This window comes from Nycticebus coucang, chromosome 3 (genome assembly GCF_027406575.1).
Source record: "Nycticebus coucang isolate mNycCou1 chromosome 3, mNycCou1.pri, whole genome shotgun sequence".
Taxonomy (NCBI): Eukaryota; Metazoa; Chordata; class Mammalia; order Primates; family Lorisidae; genus Nycticebus; species Nycticebus coucang.
The window spans coordinates 88,114,435-88,131,734 of NC_069782.1; the positions used below are offsets into that span (position 1 = coordinate 88,114,435).

At 51.5% G+C, this 17,300-nt stretch overlaps 1 protein-coding gene across 1 annotated transcript in view; it reads left to right on the forward strand.

The window, feature by feature from the left end:
- The window catches only part of ZCCHC24 (zinc finger CCHC-type containing 24), a 62,297-nt gene continuing 44,997 nt past the window's right edge, over window positions 1-17,300 (forward strand). Inside the window, exons 1-2 of the mRNA XM_053583194.1 lie at window positions 1-429; window positions 12,918-13,118. Coding sequence (XP_053439169.1) covers window positions 184-429; window positions 12,918-13,118 — 447 coding nt within the window. The 5' untranslated portion in view covers window positions 1-183. The remainder of the gene's footprint in view (window positions 430-12,917; window positions 13,119-17,300) is intronic.

Sequence of the window (17,300 nt, forward strand, 5' to 3'; positions counted from 1 at the left end):
TGGGGGAGGCGGCGGCGGCGGCGGCAGCAGTGGCTGCGGGCGGCGCGCAGGACGCAGGACGCGGGGCGGTCGCCGACAGGGCTCGGGCGGCTGGCGGTGGGCGCAGGCTCCCCGGTGCCCGCCCCTCCGCTTGGGGGGGTCGCAAGCGGGCGGCCGGGGAGGGGCCGGCACCGCCGCGACAAAATGAGCCTGCTGTCGGCCATCGACACGAGCGCCGCCTCGGTGTACCAGCCGGCCCAGCTGCTCAACTGGGTCTACCTGTCGCTGCAGGACACTCACCAGACTAGCGCCTTCGATGCTTTCCGGCCGGAGCCCACAGCCGCCGCCGCACCGCCGGAGCTGGCCTTCGGCAAGGGCCGCCCAGAGCAGCTGGGCTCGCCCTTGCACTCCAGCTATCTCAACAGCTTTTTCCAGCTGCAGCGCGGAGAGGTGGGTGCCCCCGCGCGCCCCCACCCTCCGCCCCACCGAGCCGGACGGTTTTCTATCTGTTTTGCTCTTCCTGGCCTAACTCTGCCCAGCTCCGCATCACACGGCTGGTCTTGGCTTAACTTCGTTCGATTCTGCCAAACTCGCCGGCCGAAGTCCCCGGGGCGCCGGGAACGCGTCACCTCCCGTCTGAGCCCGGCCCGGAGCAGCTCAGGCCCGGGCGGGGCCCTCCTCCCGCCCCCTCTCCCAGCCTGGGGAGCCCTGCTCACAGGGGGCTGGGAGAGGGAGTTGGGGGAGGTTGTCTCCGGATTCCCTGCAGACAGCTGGGGTGCGGCCAGGGCGGGGAGCCCCTTCCAAGTGTCCTTCCCACGCCCAACTCTATCAGCCTCCTGGCCACCGCTGGCTTGGGACCGACAGAAACTGCAAATTCTGCTCTAAGCTCCTCTGGAAGGCCTGACATCTTTTTTTCTCTGATTTCTGTGGTTCCTGACCCGAGGGACACTCTGGATAGCAGTGAGTGCAGAGGGGGCTTTTCCTCCTGTTTTCACACGGGGTCCCCCCAGATACATCCTCCAGCAGCTCGCCCTCCCCCAACCACATAGGAAGTGGTTTTTAAGGGCTTGACCCCGCATACTGTGCTGTCCTCTGCCCCCCCCCGCCCCGCCCTCTCTGCCCCAGCCTGGAAGGAAATGAAAGGGAAATCCTCTTGAGCTCTTGGGAGGGGGACTAGATAAGGGGAGAGTTTCCAGCTGCCCAGTGCCTTCTGCAGAAACCTGGGCTGGCTGTGTCGCAAAGTCTGCCTGTTTGGTGGATTCAGTTACAAAGTCGACTGGGCAGTGCCTCTTTGCCAGCTAGGTAAATACACAGATCATCACCCTCTCCCAGACCCTTTTGAGGAGTCTTCTCTGGAGCCTGCTTAGATTCCACTCTTCTCTCTAGCTAGCCCAGTGGGACTCCTCCCCCTCTGACACCCCCACTTACTCCTGCCTCATTTGGGAATTGCAGGCACCCATCTGTTTTCCTCCCCTTGTGGGGTCTTTCTTTGCAAAGGTGCAGAAGGTGGGGGATGCACATGGGGGTTACTTTCTTTCTAGGCCTGGGCACATGGGTTTGTTTTAGTTAAAGTCCTGAATGGGCAAGGGAGAGGGCCTGGATGCTGGGGATGAGAGGAGGAGGCAGGGGTCTCATAAGTGTGTTCAACTCTGAGGTTATTTACTGGGGTAAACATGGCCATGTAAAATGCTGGCCTAAGACCAGCACCACCCTGGCTGACCTATTGACCTGTAGGGGGGCTGGGCATAGTGGAAGGAGATGAGTCTGGAAAGGCACCCTCTGGTGCCAGGCAAAAGCATTTGTATGCTAAAAAGTCTTGGTAAACTGTAAGGCATTCTCTCCACTTGAGGAGTTGTTCTTGGCTGGGGATCTTTCTTTTTTGTAAGATAATTTTCTACCTCTTCAGGAAACTGGCTTCAGGTGTCCACTGACTTTGGAGGACTGTTAGTGGGGTGTTACTTCAGTGTCTGGGGCTTTTCAGTTGTTTGTTCTCTTAACAAACACTTGTTGAGCTCTGGTTTGCAGCCGCAAGCTAGTGGGGGCCATAGATGAGTAGACAGACAAGCCAGTGCAGAGTATGAATGGTGGGTGACTTAATGGGAGGGGCTGTGGGAGCCCCAAGTGAGCTTCTCTTCCAGGGAGGAGGGTGACCATGACCTGTGGCTCAAGTGGAGCTCCCTAATTAGTCTCTGTTATCCTCCCCCTGCTTCCACCCGATGGTGGCCTTGTTCCCTGCCTCTGGGTCTGCACTGAGAGGACCTGGGAGCTCTTAGCCATCAAGACTCCCCTGAGAGAGTAGTGCTTTTTCTTAAAAATTTGTAGCTCAGCAGCTAGGGCGCCGGCCACATACACTGGAGCTGGCAGGTTCGAACCCAGCCCAGGCCTGCCAAACAACAGTGACAACTACAACAAAAAAATAGCTGGGCATTGTGGTGGGCGCCTGTAGTCCCAGCTACTTGGGAGGCTGAGGCAAGAGGATCACTTAAGCCCAGGAGTTTGAGGTTGATGTGAGCTGTGACACCACGGCACTCTACCGAGGACAACATAGTGAGACTCTGTCTCAAAAAAAAAAAAAACACAAATTTTCTGGCATCTAGGTTCCTAGCTAGAGCTGAGTGGGACCTCTTCTCTCTTCTTGCGGTAAACCTAATTTCACCATGAAGGGGCATAGTGCAGAAGGAGCAGAAAAAAGGTATACTGTATAGTGATGGGAAAAGTCTCTCATGACCTAACTCAAAGGAACCCCCTGTCTCTCTTGGACCTCAGTTTACCCATCTGTTAGATTTAGTCTCTGCTGTCCCCCAGGATGGTATGTCTGGGATTTGAGACCTGTTCAGACAAGGGATGATGTGCCTGCATTCAGGCTGGGTTAGGGGAGGAGACAACAGGGGCTTCTCTTATGCTTACAGGATAGTGGCTTCCTCAGAGGGGCTGGAGGGCTGTGCCTGTTGACTTCTGGAAGGCTCTTTTGGCTTCAGGCTCACTCGACCTCACCCCCCACCCACTTTACCTCCTAAACCCTCTCTGAGCCCCAGCTGTGCTCCTGGGGACAGGCCTTTCCTACATCCAGGGCTTAGCTGGTGACCTAATCTGGCTCCAAAATAGCAACTGGCTAAGAAGGCAAAAAAAAAAAATACCCCCCACCTCAGTGCCACCAAGGGGCTGGTCAGAGAGGAAGCAAGTCATGTGTGGGACTCTATGAAGGGACCCAGGGGGCCCAGAAGTGTCGTTATTCTGTGCAAGGCCTGGCAGGCCCCATGGCAGTGCCTGCGGATGTGACTTGCATGCTGACCGCTGACCACAGCCTGTCTGTGCCAGCCCCTGTGCCAAGAGCCCACCTCCCTCCTGCACCACCCCCAGGCTGCTCCCACCACAATAGCTAAACACCATGAATGCAGCTGGGATCAGGGGGGGTGAGGACATGGGGGCACAGAAGCCCATTGTGCCCCTGGAACCTCGGCTCGGGAAGCTGAAGATAAGCCAAGGGTTCTGAGTGGCACACTGGCCCTGGGAGCAGAGAGGAAGGTGGCAGAGTTCACGTGCAAGTGCAGGAGCAAGCACCAGGAGGTGGCTTGGATTCTTGGGGCTTCCCAACTCATGGAGAGGGTGCCAGGCCAAAGCAAGCACATCTTGTACAGTTTCAAAAGGCCTTGGTGTATAGAAAGTAGATCCCATAATCCCCAGTTTCGAACTGCTCTATGGCAACAATATACACATGCCTTTGAAGAAGGGTTCCTGAGGCCCTTGGGTGAGCCCCTCCTCTTCTCTCCAGGTAGTACTTAGGAGTGGGGGTTGGGCATGGGGTCCGCCCTGGTAAGTTTTTTTTTTTTAATTTTAATTCACAGCAGTGTAGATTCTACCTGTGGAAAATTGGACCTATGTCCTCATCAAACATTAACTCTCATGCCCCTTGGAAGGATGCTAAGAGCCCCTCCTAGGAGTCCCTATAATACCTTGGCCTCCAGGTGGATATGGCTATCTCATTGCATTCAGGCTAGATTCTTAGAGCAGTTTTTTTTTTCCCCTCTTTCAGGGAGAGAGGTAGCTGGAAGGTATAGCTGTTAAGAGACCCCTACTTTACGGTTGTTGAGGGAAAGACTTTGGAGTCAAGTACAATTGGAAAGCACAGCATACTGTCTTTCCTGGCTACCACAATAAAGGCTCTGAGAAGATCTGCAATACAAAATCTATTAACCTTTCTTCAGCCAAAATTCCTGAAATCTATTTGGCCGGAGAATGTTTTTGGCATAGAATAGCTGCCAGTGTTCTTCCAAACATCTCCAGGCCCAGGGATGCTCCACTGAGGCAGACCTCTCCCTTGTTGGATAGTTCTAACTTTTAGGAAGCTCTTCCTAGAGCTGTTAACTCAGGTGCCCCATACTGGGTTGAAGCATTATCTTCAGCAGCACTGAACATCTTCCTCTTTGGGTCCACCCATGGGAGATTTGAGAACAGCAGCAAGAGTGCCACGCAGATTAACAGACGGTCTTTCCCAGGGCCTCAGCCTTTCTGCACAGAATGGCTATCAGAACCCTTAAGGAAGCATCTGTGGTATCTTGCTTTAGAAGGCCCTAGTCTTGATGATTTTCTGAGGGTTTGATTGTATCACCTGCCCTCGATGGGTGTAAAAGAGCCCAGGGACCACCTGACCAGTGTGGATGTATAAAACAAAGGCACATTTCTGCCCAAGGATGGTGTTGACCTGGCTGGAGCTGAGAGTGGGGTTCAGGAACTGAGGCAGGTTCCCAGCAGCCTTTGTGATCTGTGTGGCTTGGGTTGTGGGTGGGCAGCCCCAGGGCCTGGGTGGATTGGCCATTCTCCCTCAGCCAAGAAGCTTGGGAGGATACCCTCAGCTCCCTTAGCTACTCTTGGAAAGCTGAACTGTGACTCAGGGAAGGAAGACCGTCATTTGAGAGACTGTTGGCTGAGGCAGCCTGACCCTCCCTCTGTCAAATTAAGTTGACTGGGCAAGCGTGGGCTCAGAAGATCACACCTCATGGACCTTCTGAGTCAGGTGGGAGGGAAGAAGCAGGCGGCGTTATATTAGTAATTACAAGCAGCAGAGAGCCAGATGCTGTCAGAGGAGGGACCTTGGAGAAGATGGTCCTTGCAAAGCAGTCCCTTATTCTTGAGCCGTGCTTTATTCTTCACATCTATTTCCTCATAGGTACTACCATTTTACAGGTGGGAACATAGAGACCTGGCAAGTCCCTCAGCACGTCAGCCACAGAGCTAGATCTAGTACTCTTCTGTGTTTCAGCCATGAGGTGCCTCTGTGACTTGTCCTGCAGTTGGCCCCAAGGTTAGCTCTCACCTGGGTCAGTCTCTGGGCCCCAGTGCTGTGCAAGATTTAGTGCCTCTGACATTTTGTCTCCGATCCCAAACCTTTCAAGGAGTGGTAGGCATTGATCATGGGTCCTGGCTTTGCTCCCATTTCCTGCTCCAGCCGCTCCCCAGAAAGCCAGTGTGGAGCCCCACCAGACACGAGTCCAAGGTTGGCCTGGTTTAGGAATGGACACTAAGCACTTTTCTATCCACATTCTAGCCTGTGTGCAGCAACCCAAATGTCCAGATGGGGAAAATAAGGGTCTTGAAGAGGAAGACGATGGTTCGGGCTATTGGTGGCAGAACCAGGGCTCCAGGCTGGGTTTCAGGATATGTGAAACGGCTGTGTGTGTGCATGTGGTGGTGATGGTGTGGGATCCTGTATTCAGCCCTCTTTGGGCCAGACTGGTCTACTTGAGTTTTCTGAAAGCACCAAGAGGTCCCACTCCTCGAAGCTTTTGTACTTGGTATTGCTTCTACCTACAATGCCGATTTTCACCCGTGTGCCATGGACAGGTATGACACATGGAATGACACCTCTGAGTGACTTTACCTGGCTGCCATGGCAGCAGTGCTCCCTCCAGCTGCTGTGATCCTGTGACAGATTAGTTGTAGATGCTTCTGGGAAGAGTGTTTAACAGCTAGTCTTGTCCTGTAATATTCAGAGTGTGTCTGTCTCAATAGCTACATTGTTAGCACGCTGAGAATAAGAATCTGATCTTTTCTCCGTTGCAGGCCTGGCATCTGATGCTTAGTCAGTGCCCAGAACATGCTAGGTAGGCAGTTAAGGTTTACTAGATGGGTGGGTGGGTAGGCGGATAGATGGCTGACTTGACTCATGGTTGACACCTGTCTTCCATCTCTGAGCTTGTGGTTAATGTAAATATTTTCTTCAGTCTCTTAGCCTCTCATTTTCTCACAGGAAAGTTTATGGATTGCTTAATTAATTAGAATGAGCTGACTTGGAAGATAGTGAAACCTTGTCCCTAGGGGTGTCCCAGCAGAGGCTTAGGTATGCTAATGGTCCTTGGCTTTCTTTGGTTAAGGACCTCTTTGAGAATCTAAAGACAGCTAGAATTCTCATCAGAACAATGCAAAGTACAAGCATGTGTGCACACACATTTGCACGTGACAGTAGATCCCAGGTATATGAAGTCCCCTGATATACAGGCTGCAAGCCTTGGTGGTACCCCAGACTGACTAAATATTAGGGACTTTTCCAGCCCTGGGATTCTCATATTCATGCTTTTTTTTTTTTTTTTTTTTTTATTTTGGCCAGGGCTAGGTTTGAACCTGCCACCTCTGGCATATGGGACCAGCGCCCTACTCCTTGAGCCACAGGCGCTGCCCCCATATTCATGCTTTTTGCTTTCATTCAACATACCCTAGGAGTGAGAGACAGTCTGGTCCCTAGTGCTCAACCAGCTGGGTAGAGGGTATGTAGCTGTGAAATGTGAGCACCTGTCAGGTGAGTGGTGACCCTGAGCAAAAGCTGGAAGAACCAAAGAGGAAGAGGGAGTCCCTTGGGTCTTCTCTATTTTGTCCTGATACCACTGCCTATTCCTCCTACCCACTGCCCTCACCAAAAAGAGCCTGATTATTTAAATTAGAATTTTTTACTGAACACTGGCTGTGTGCAGGGGACAGTGTTTTACACCTGCTGGGTGTTGGGCCTCCAGGAGGCAGTGGTGCCCTGTAGGGTTCTGGGTAAAGGGGTCCTGCCCTGTCATGGCCAGCCCTGTACCTTCCTGGCTCACAGGTCATCTTTAGACCTCAGGAATGGACGTAGAACCAGCGGCTGAGCACTGTTGGGGAAAACCTTGGTTAAGATGTGGCCTGGTTTTCATTGACCCTCTCCTTGCCTTGTGCACGGTTATTACCTTCTGTCTCTGAACCCAGCCCGAGTCTACTTTTGTGTGTACAGGACATGCGTGTGTTAGACTCCCACGGATGGGAGCCCCAGATAGACCCCTAGGAGTAGAAGTGCAGATCCCCATTGGAGAAGGGGTGGAGTCACTGTGGGATGAATGGTTTCTTGTCCCAAACAGAGGAGTGTGGGTGATTGTTCATGCGCGTGTCTTGAGGTGGTGGGGTAGGGGTGGCTTTGGGATAAGAAAGCAGTTGTTCAGCTAATGAAAAGAGCTCCTACAGTGCAGGGGCTAAAATCCGAGAGTTCCTCCTCCAGGGCCTTCTCAGGCAGAACCACTCAGCACTTGCTTCTGCGAGGCCTTTTTAGGGCTGCCCCTGCCTGGTGGCCTGGCCCCAGGCACTGCCTTCTCAATAGCCTTGCCATGTCCTTCCCAGCGGATGCTGCTCTCCATTCCTGCCTACTCTCCCTGCCTTTTTTCTGTCTCCTGTCCGGTCTCTGTGCCTTCCCTTCTCCCTCTGGGCTGCCCTCAGAGGCTTCTGCCTACCTGCCCTGATTGCCCACCCCTTGCCCACTGTGCCCTCTCACTGTCCTGGAGGAGGGGAGGAGAGGAAGCACTGTTTGCTGGGGAACGGTGGAGTCAGCCCTGGAGATCTCTGCCTCTGCACCCCATATTCTATAGCAAAACCACCATCCCAGAGCCCAAAGTCCTCATGCAGCCCAGAGAAACTGGTCCATCGTCTTTACAGCCTAAATGGCTTAGTATATGACATCACAGGGCCTCTGTGCCATGGAGAATGGTCCATGCCTGGCATTTTCCTCTGGCTCCTCTTCCTATAGGAGAAGCCAAGGCTGGGAGGTCATGTAAAGGCTGAAATATAACAGGCCAGCACATAAGTAGCTGTGTTCCCTTGGGGAAGTTACTCAGCCTCTCTGAGCCTCAGTTTCCAGCTCTATAAAATGGGCCTGATAATGCCCATTTAAATAGTGATTTTTTTTTTTTTTTTTGAGACAGAGTCTCACTCAGTCGCCCCAGGGTTGGGTTGAGTGCCGTGGCATTGCAGCTCACAGCAACCTCAAACTTTTGCACTTGAGTAGTTCTCTTGCCTTAGCCTCCCAAGTAGCTGGGACTACAGTCAGTGGCCACAAGGCCCAGCTACTTTTTTTAGAGATGGGATCTTGTTCTTGCTCAAGCTGGTCTCACAAACCCGTGAGCTCCAGTGATCCTCCCGCCTCAGCCTCCCAGAGTGCTAGGATTACAGGCATGAACCACTACACCCAGCCCTAAATAGTGCTTTTGACTGGGCCAGGCTCATGCCTGTAATTTCAGCACTTTAGGACAATCTCTTAAGGCCAGGAGTTTGAGACCAAGCTGGGCAACATAGTGAGACTTTGTTTCTACAAAAAATTTAAATATTATCCAGCTGTGGTGGCGTGAAACTATATAGTCATGGCTACTCAGGAGACTAAGGTAGGAGGATTGTTTGTGCCCAGGAGTCTGAGGTTACAGTGCGCTATAACCATGCTGGGTGACAGAGCAAGACCTTGTCTCTACAAAAGAGAAAATTGTGCTCATGCCCAGTACAGGGAACTAAGAAAAGCAAAAGATCTAGTCAAGTGTATAACACATAGCACGATGAGGATAAACTATAGTGTTTTCCCATCTAATTTTCCCTAATAGCTGAGCAAGAATCTTGGAGAAGTTCCAGCCTGATGTTCACTCTCTCACATATGGTGGTGGGGTCCCAGGCTTACTGCTAGCTGCTGGGGTCACTGAGCTGGGGAGGAAAGAGAGGCAGCCTTTTCCCCAAGGCCAGTGATTTAGGCCTGGATAGCCCAGGGGCATCTACTCACCACATATGTGGGTCTGCCCTCCACTCTTTGCCAGAGAGGCCTAATCTAGGCAGAGAGTACCCTCACACCCAGTCCCCAGGGCTGCTGAGACCCCAACCTGAACCATTTAAGGCAATGTTCTTCAACCTTTTTTTCAATTTCATGGCATACTTGAACCTATAGTTAAACTTCGGCAGCACACTTAAATTATGTTGGTCAAAAAAAAAAAGCATATACTTACTGTGCTTTGAATATCTTTCAAAAATAATTTAATTAATGGTCTTTAAAAATTTTCACAGCATACCTAAGATCTCTCATGGCATACCAGTGGGCTGTGGCACACCAGTTGAAAATCACTGCTTTAAGGTGTTAAGAGCATCCATCGCCCTGTCTGTCAATGGGACTCCCAGGTCTTACCTACCCTACCTGTGGCCATCTGCACCCAAGACAGGGACAACCAAAACAGTCCTGGCTCTGGGGTGATGGAGGGTTGCAGAACCTTTGTCTTTAGGGATGTCTGGCCTTGTGTGAGAGTGAGAAAGCATCTCTCATGCAAAGCGATGAGAGGCTTCAGAGCTGCACCAGGCAGCCGCAGGCAGAATTACATGGTGGTCGCTTTCTCCGCCAATCACACTGCTGGACTGGGCCACAGCTGGGGGTTCAGGGAGGCCTCTGGGGGAGGCCTCACTGGCCAGTTGGGCCTTGGGAGCACTTCAGTTTGTGCTTTTTACCCTGTTCTTTGGAGTCTGTGGCCTGAGTAAGGGGAAGAGGGTGTTCTGCATGCTGGGCTCTGGGCTGTCTTTCAGTTCCTGGTGTTTGTACCCCAGGAAGGCATGACAGCAAGCATCATCAAGGTTGCCCTTCTTTTTCTCTCCATTTACAATGTATAAATGGGAAACCCAAGAGGCAGACCCCAACTCTTTGTGGGGTGGGACAATGCTCTGTGTGTGCTGGCCTCGGCTCTGCCCAGTCCCCCAGGCTGTGGAAACAGTTGGAAGGCCGACTCGCCTTTCACCTCCATGGCCCAAGCTCAAACAAGGCTTCGGAGAGGAAACAGCTCCCTGCCCCACCCGCCCTGTGCACCAGCCAAGCAAGCAGGACTCCTGGCCCTGAGGCCTGGCTGGGTGCCCTGGTCTATGTCCTTGTGCCTCTCTGGACCTCAGTTTCTCTAACTATAACTTCAGAATGAGGCTGGATCAGCTGACAGGCTCTCCACTTTCAACTCAAGGGTAATGTTCATCTTGAATTGGAGCTGGTGGAAGGAGCAGGAGCAGCCCTTGGAGACTGGACTAGGGAGGTCGTGAGGAGGGAGAGCTCTGGCATAAAGTTGCTGTGGGCAGGGGTGAAACTGTGGCCCTTGAGAGGCAGTGGGTGGAGTATGAAGCTGCCAGGCAGTAGGCAGGCTGCTCCGAGGCCTCTGGCTGCCCAGGGATGCCCACGGGGCTGCCCATGGGCAGGGGAGCGTGGCCACAAGACGGGGGAGAGAGGTTTTCAGGGTGTAATTAGTGTACTTTTTGGCACCCACTGAACTTCCCCTTCCTCTTGACAGTTTGCTGCCAAAACAGTCCTGATTCCTGTGGACTTGGTTAAATATTATCCAGAAGAGAAAAAAAAAAAAGAACGAAAGAAAGAAAAAGAAAAGGGGGGAAGAAAATAAGAGGGTTGTTATTTGTGAAATTACATTTCCCAGCTATAAGCATGAGTCACACCATTTGGAGCTTCAAGTTTCTTGTTTGGATGAATTTTTCTCTGAAAGGCTGGGGCCTATTTGGGGTAGGAGGGGTCTCCTGTTTTGGGGAGTGTCTTAGAGTGAAGATAGGAAGGTCCCAGTGCTTTAAGGTAGGTGGGGCTGGGCTGGTTGTACCCAAACTGACCCTAGGGAAGCTTAGAAAGCACCCACTGGGTGGGGGAGGGGGAGGAGAAGTTATTGTTTGATGGGTGCAGAGTTTTAGTTTGGGAAGATGAAAAAGTTCTGGGGGTAGATGGTGGTGATGGTTGCACAACACCGTAAATGCACTTAATGCCACTGAACTGTATACTTAAAATTGTTAAAATGACAATTTTTGGTGTGTATTTTATCACACACCCAGAAATGCAGATTTTGTGCTCGCAGTCCCAGGTAGCCAGCTGCTCTGGTAGGTCTAAGGTGTGGCTTATATTTGTTACAAGCTTCCTAGGTCATTCAAGATGGGCTTGAGACATTTAATGTGTAAAATGGGGATAGTGACCCATGGGTTAGAGTAAGAATCAGCTATCTTAATATGTGTAACATTTCCAGTGCTGGAGACACAGTAAAGCTATGGAATCTGTTACTATTATCATCTAATCTGATTTCTGTTGGACCCCTTCTACCCCCCCAACTCCAGCAATGCCCCATAAGGCTGACCCCACTAGCTTACATTCCTCCAGGGATGGGAGACCCTCTGCCTCTCAGGTTGGACCATTCCATCTTGGGCTTAGGGCAGGGTCTCTCTGAGGCTGAGGGCAGCCCCTGCCCCTGCCTGCTGGCCCTGGGTTGCACGATACATCCCATGACAGGGCTGGAAAGTAGTGGAGCAGATTGGGTCAGTGGGACCCCAGTCACTGCCACCTACTGTTTTGGTTGTCCCAGATGTGATGTTTATGCTTTTACTTTCACATCCCAAACTCTGGTCCAGAAGTACATGAGGGGGAACAGAAGCCCAGAGAGGGAAAGCGCTCTGGTCACAAAGCAGTGTGTCCCAAGGGACCGAGGTGATTAAGGCTGTGTCCACTAGGAGGGGAGTGGCAGACCCCCAAAGTTGAGTATACTGAGGGAGGGGCCAGCTCCCAAGCCACTTTCTTCCCTTCCTACACTGAGGGGACACAGAAAAGCCTGTCCTACTCTGGGCCCACATCTGCCCCATCTCTATAAGGGAGACTAAGGCCCTTACTTTCAGGGCGCCACTTCTCCATCTGCCTTAAGAACAAAGCTTCATTTCCTGTCAGACCCAAAGTCCCCTAAGGTCCATTGCTTACTCCTACAGTTTTGGGACAACTGAGCTAGGGCCAGGAGTGTCCAGGCCCCATGCCTAGGTTTGTCATTGACTATCCTGGGGAAGCTGCCTCTTTTCAGCCTTGGCCCTGCCCCGGAAAGGGGGACCCAAAACTATTCCTTGCCAGCTTCATTGTAGGCCCCACCTTCACTAAATTCCAGTGCGCCCGGCCGCCTGGAGCCCGTGACGCCTATAAATAGAGGCCGTATACAGCAGGAGGGGGCCTGGACCACATCTGCTTTGAAGCTAAGTGAGATGTCTGGTTCCTGTCATCTGAAGGTGAGAGAGATGGGCCACTGCTCTTCTCCAACTCCCAGAGAAGTGGCTTGGTCTCCTCATGCCGCAGGAGAAGGCAGAGGGCTGGCCTTCAGTCTTCTCTTGTGTAAAGTGGAAACAGTGCTGCAAGCTCATGTTCCTTTTCCTTCCAAGAAGAGAAACTGAGTGAGTCAACAGAGGTTTGCCTAAAGTCACTCCACCACCAGACAGGGCCCCAAATCTAACAGGTGGCTTTCTACTATACCTTGTGACAGTGAGTAAAAAATAACAGTAATTAATAACAGCCTTTATCATTATCATCACCACAATTTACTGAGTGGTTCTTAAGTGCCAGGCACAAGATAAAGTGCTTTACACTCATGACCTCATTTTAGCCTTACAGAAACCCTAGGTAGTAGCAGTCCTCATTCCTATTTTAAAAACAGGGCCACAGGGGCCCAGGTCGTTAACTGGCTTGTCGGTAGACACATGACCAGAGTTAGGACTTGATTGAACTCAGGCTCCTGGAGGCCGGGGCCTTGAGCAGCTGAATGCTCAGTATGAGTTCATATGTGGGGGGGTGGGGGGCATAGAAACTCCCCCAGGGCCGCAGCCACAAGCCCCTGTGCCTCTGTCTCCCGTAGGCCCTAAGTAGCAGCGTGTACAAGAGCGCCTCGCCCTACGGCTCCCTCAACAACATTGCTGATGGCCTCAGCTCCCTCACTGAGCACTTCTCTGACCTGACTCTCACCTCTGAGGCCCGCAAGCCCAGCAAGCGGCCCCCGCCCAACTACCTGTGCCACCTGTGCTTCAACAAAGGACACTACATCAAGGACTGCCCCCAGGTAAGGCCGCTGCACAGGCTCCCTTGTGGACTGCAGCCCAGACAGGGTGGGGTGCAGCAGCGTCTCCAGGGGCCTGTCCACTTGAGAGTGGTCCTGGCCTTCTGGTCTCCATCCTTTTGTCCCCCCTGGGGTTTCTGAGCCAAGGCTGGCTGGTGTGGACAGGACAGAGGCCCAGCTTGGACCCATGCTGGCTGGTTGGCAATCTGGGTGAAGGATGTCTGGACCCATACTGGGCCCCCAAATGAATTTGAAGTCTTCTATGAGGGGTGGGGCTTCATCTCCTACTCACTGGGAAGGAATGTGGGCTTTGGGCCAGGAATCCAGATGTGCGGCCCCTCCTCCACCTCTGCTCCTAGTGGAGGAGGTGACTTTGTACCCCCATGATAGGTCTTGGCAAAGGCCTCAGGCAAAGCGGGACTGGGCCTCTCTCACTGATGCTTTGCTGTGACGGGGTGGGCCTACTGGGGCATCTCAGTCAAGAATGACCCTGACTTACCAGTAGACATGACTGTGGGGTCTGAGGTGAGCAGTCATTTTAAATACAGTATAAGATTATCAGTGAGTTTCTTTGCTATTTTCTAATTTTTTACAGTTGTGGCACTACATTTACTTTATATATGTAATGGGAATGGAATCCTGGAAACTCTGAAAATCCACATGGTATTACCCTCCAGATGTTAAAGGCAAGGCATGGTTGGGTGGGGCCAAATCCTTCCAGGGCCAGTGGGAGGCCGAGGCATCCTTGTCGCTCACTGCCTACCCAACCTCTGCTCAGGAGTGGCTGTGCCATGGTTCAGGGCCTTGCCACTTCAAGTGTGGCCCAGAATAGCTGTTGCTGTGCGTCTGTGGAGCTTGTTAGAAATGCAGGGTTGCAGGCCCACCTGCTACTGCACTTTGATAAGATCCCCAGGTAGGGCATGCTTCCCCCACCCTGGGCCCTGAATGGTGAAGTGAACCTACTGGTGGCCTTCCCCCAGACCCCACACCCCCAGGGGGCTCTGTCTACCTCTCAACATATGCCCACAGGCTGGGGAGTGCGTAGAACAAGCCTGAGCCCAGTAAGGAGGAGACAGGCCGGTGCCAAGTGCTCTACAAGCAATATTTCATTTGACGACACTACCCTATGCGTGGAATGCTCTCGTTGGTCTCATTTACATGAAGAAACAGGCTCCTGACAAGGAGGGAACTCATACAGTATCATTGAGCTAGTGAGTGGCGGGCTGGTATTCTAACCCAGGCGGGCAGGTGACAGACAGTTAGACACCAGCAGGAGCTCTGAGGGTTTCAAGGAGGTGTAGTCACTCTGGGCTGGCAGCCTGGGGAAGCTTCCAGGAATAAGAGGGCTTGAAAAGAGAGTGTCAAGGCCTCTCGCAGTGTGACTAGTATCTAAAGGCAGGGGATGGTGAGCCAGAGGGGGGGAGACGGTGAAAGTTGCATATAAGTGAGTGTGTGTGCGTGCGTGTGTATCTGTGTGCACTTGCTATTCTCTCTCCAGACAGGAGCTGGGCACGGTGGCTCATGGGTGTAGTCCCAGCTGGTCAGGAGGCCGAGGCAGGAGGATCACTTGAGCTCAAGAGCCAAAACCAGTCTGGGCAATTTAGTAAGACCCTGTCTTAAAAAAAATAAATGTTGGGGCAGAGGGTCCCACCTGCTTTCCAGTACAGTGTCAACACTGGTTCTTCCTTTGCCTGGGTCGCTGTATCGTGAAGGGCTCTCAGCTCTATGGCAGAAATAGGAGCAGTGGGCCCGTTTTACAATGGAAAAACCAGTCTGAGAGAGGTGCAGTGCAGAGGGGAGGGCAGGAGGGCAGGACAGGCACCGGAGCTTGGGACCTCAGTCAGTGTTCTTGGCATCCTTGAGTGGCCATGCCACTCCAAGCTGAGAAGTGGAGTGGTCTGTGGAGCCTCCTTTTCTCCCTTGAGCTGGCTGTGGCCTTCTCCCAGCCCCATCCCAAACCCGCTTCTCTCTGGGTCTTCTGCAGGCCCAAGATCTCCCTCTTTGCCTCACTAGTGGTGGGAGCACCAGCTCGCAACATCAATTTTGTCATCTATCTCATGAGGCTAATGGAAGCCCTGACACACTGGAGGGCTGTGAGAACGCGGTGAAACAGTGCATGGAAAGTGCTCGGCACAGGACCTGGCACGCAGGAAGCGCTCGATAAATGTCCGCTAGTGTTATTTTTTTCTCCTTTGGATCACTGCAAAGAGGTCTCCCACCTGGAAAGGTACTAGGTATTTGGGCAGGTTGGAATTTAAATTGGAAGCTGTGTACCTCCCATCACCTAACCATAAACTCCAGGGGCAGGAGCTAGGCTGGATTCACCTCTATACCCTAGGCTGTCTGACCTTGTGCCAGCTCAAGGTACCTCACACGACAAGTACTCAGCACAAGTCTGGTTTTTTTTTTTTTTGTAGTTTTTGGCCGGGGCTGGGTTTGAACCTGCCACTTCCGGCATATGGGACTGGCGCCCTACTCCTTTGAGCCACAGGCGCTGCCCCAGCACAAGTCTTCTGAAGGAAGGAACAGGTTAACAAGGCTTTTATGAGCCATGGAAGGAAACCCAGGTTGCAAATGAAATATTATGTAAGAGCTTAACATATGTGATATTAAAAGTAGAATGTTTTAGGGAGAACAGCTTTCATGAGATATGATTTGCTTGCCATATAATGCAACCATTTAAAGTGTACTATTCAGTGATTTCTAGTATATGCACAGTTGTGCAGCTGTCACCACCATCAGAGAATATTTTCATCACCTCAGAAAGGAACTTCGTACTCTAGGGTGCACCTCCTGCTCTTCCAACCCCTGGCAACCATCACTCATCTGCTTACTATCCATATAGATTTGCCTATTCTGGACATTTCATAGAAATAGAATCATCTGAGGCTGGGCTCAGGGACTCACGCCTGTAATCGATCCTAAGGTGGGTTGATTGCTTGAGTTCAGGAGTTCAATACCAGCCCAAGCAAGAGTGAGACACCCATCTCTACTAAAAAAAAAAAAAAACTAGCACAGTGTCAGGTGGTTCCTGTAGTCCCAGCTACTTGGGAGGTTGAAGTAGGAGGACCTCTTGAGGTTGCTGTGAGCTACGATGATGCCTCAGCACTCTACCCAGGGCGACAGAGTAGGACTCTGTCTCAAAGTAAAAGAAAAAGAGAAAAAAAATAGAATCATACAATACATGGTCTTTTATGACTGGCTTCTGTCACTTAGTGTGATGTTTTCAAGGTTCATTCACGTTGTAGCAGGCGTCAATACCCATAATTTTGGAAGTGTCCCATTATGATCTATTTTCTGGAATAGTGAAGATTAATATTAATTGTTCTTTAGATGTTTGGTAGAATTCACCTGTGATGCCATCAGAACCTGGGCTTTCCTTTGTGGGTAGGTTTTTGATTATTAATTCAATCTGTTTCCTTGTTATAGATCTATTCCAGTCTATTTCTTTCTTTTTTTTTTAAGAGACAGAGTCTCACTTTGTCACCCTCGGTAGAGTGCCGTAGCGTCACAGTTCACAGCAGCCTCCAGCTCTTAGGCTTAGGTGATTCTCTTGCCTCAGCCTCCTGAGTAGCTGGTACTACAGGCACTTGCCACAACGCCCGGCTATTTTTTTTGTTGTTGTTGTTATTGTTGTTGCAGTTTGGCCGGGGTTGGGTTTGAACCCTTGGTGTATGGGGCTGGTGTCCTACTCACTGAGCCACAGGCGCCTCCCCAGTCTTCTTTTTCTTCTTGAGTCAGTGTAGCTTATGTATTTCTAGGAATTAGGCTATTTCATTGAATTTATCTAATTTATTGACCCACATTTGTCCACAGTATTTTATTATAATCCTTTTTATTTCTGTCAGATTGGTAACAATATCCCATCTTCATTTCTGGGTCTTGTCATTTGAATCTTTTGAATATTCTCTCTTTTTGTTTCATCAATCTAATTTCATCATTTTTGAATTAACTTCATCAAGTTTTGTCAGTTTTGTTAAACTTTTCTTTTTTTTTTTTTTTTTTTGGTAGAGACAGAGTCTCACTGTACCGCCCTCGGGTAGAGTGCTGTGGCGTCACACGGCTCACAGCAACCTCTAACTCTTGGGCTTACGTGATTCTCCTGCCTCAGCCTCCCGAGCAGCTGGGACTACAGGCGCCCGCCACAACGCCCGGCTATTTTTTTGTTGCAGTTTGGCCGGGGCT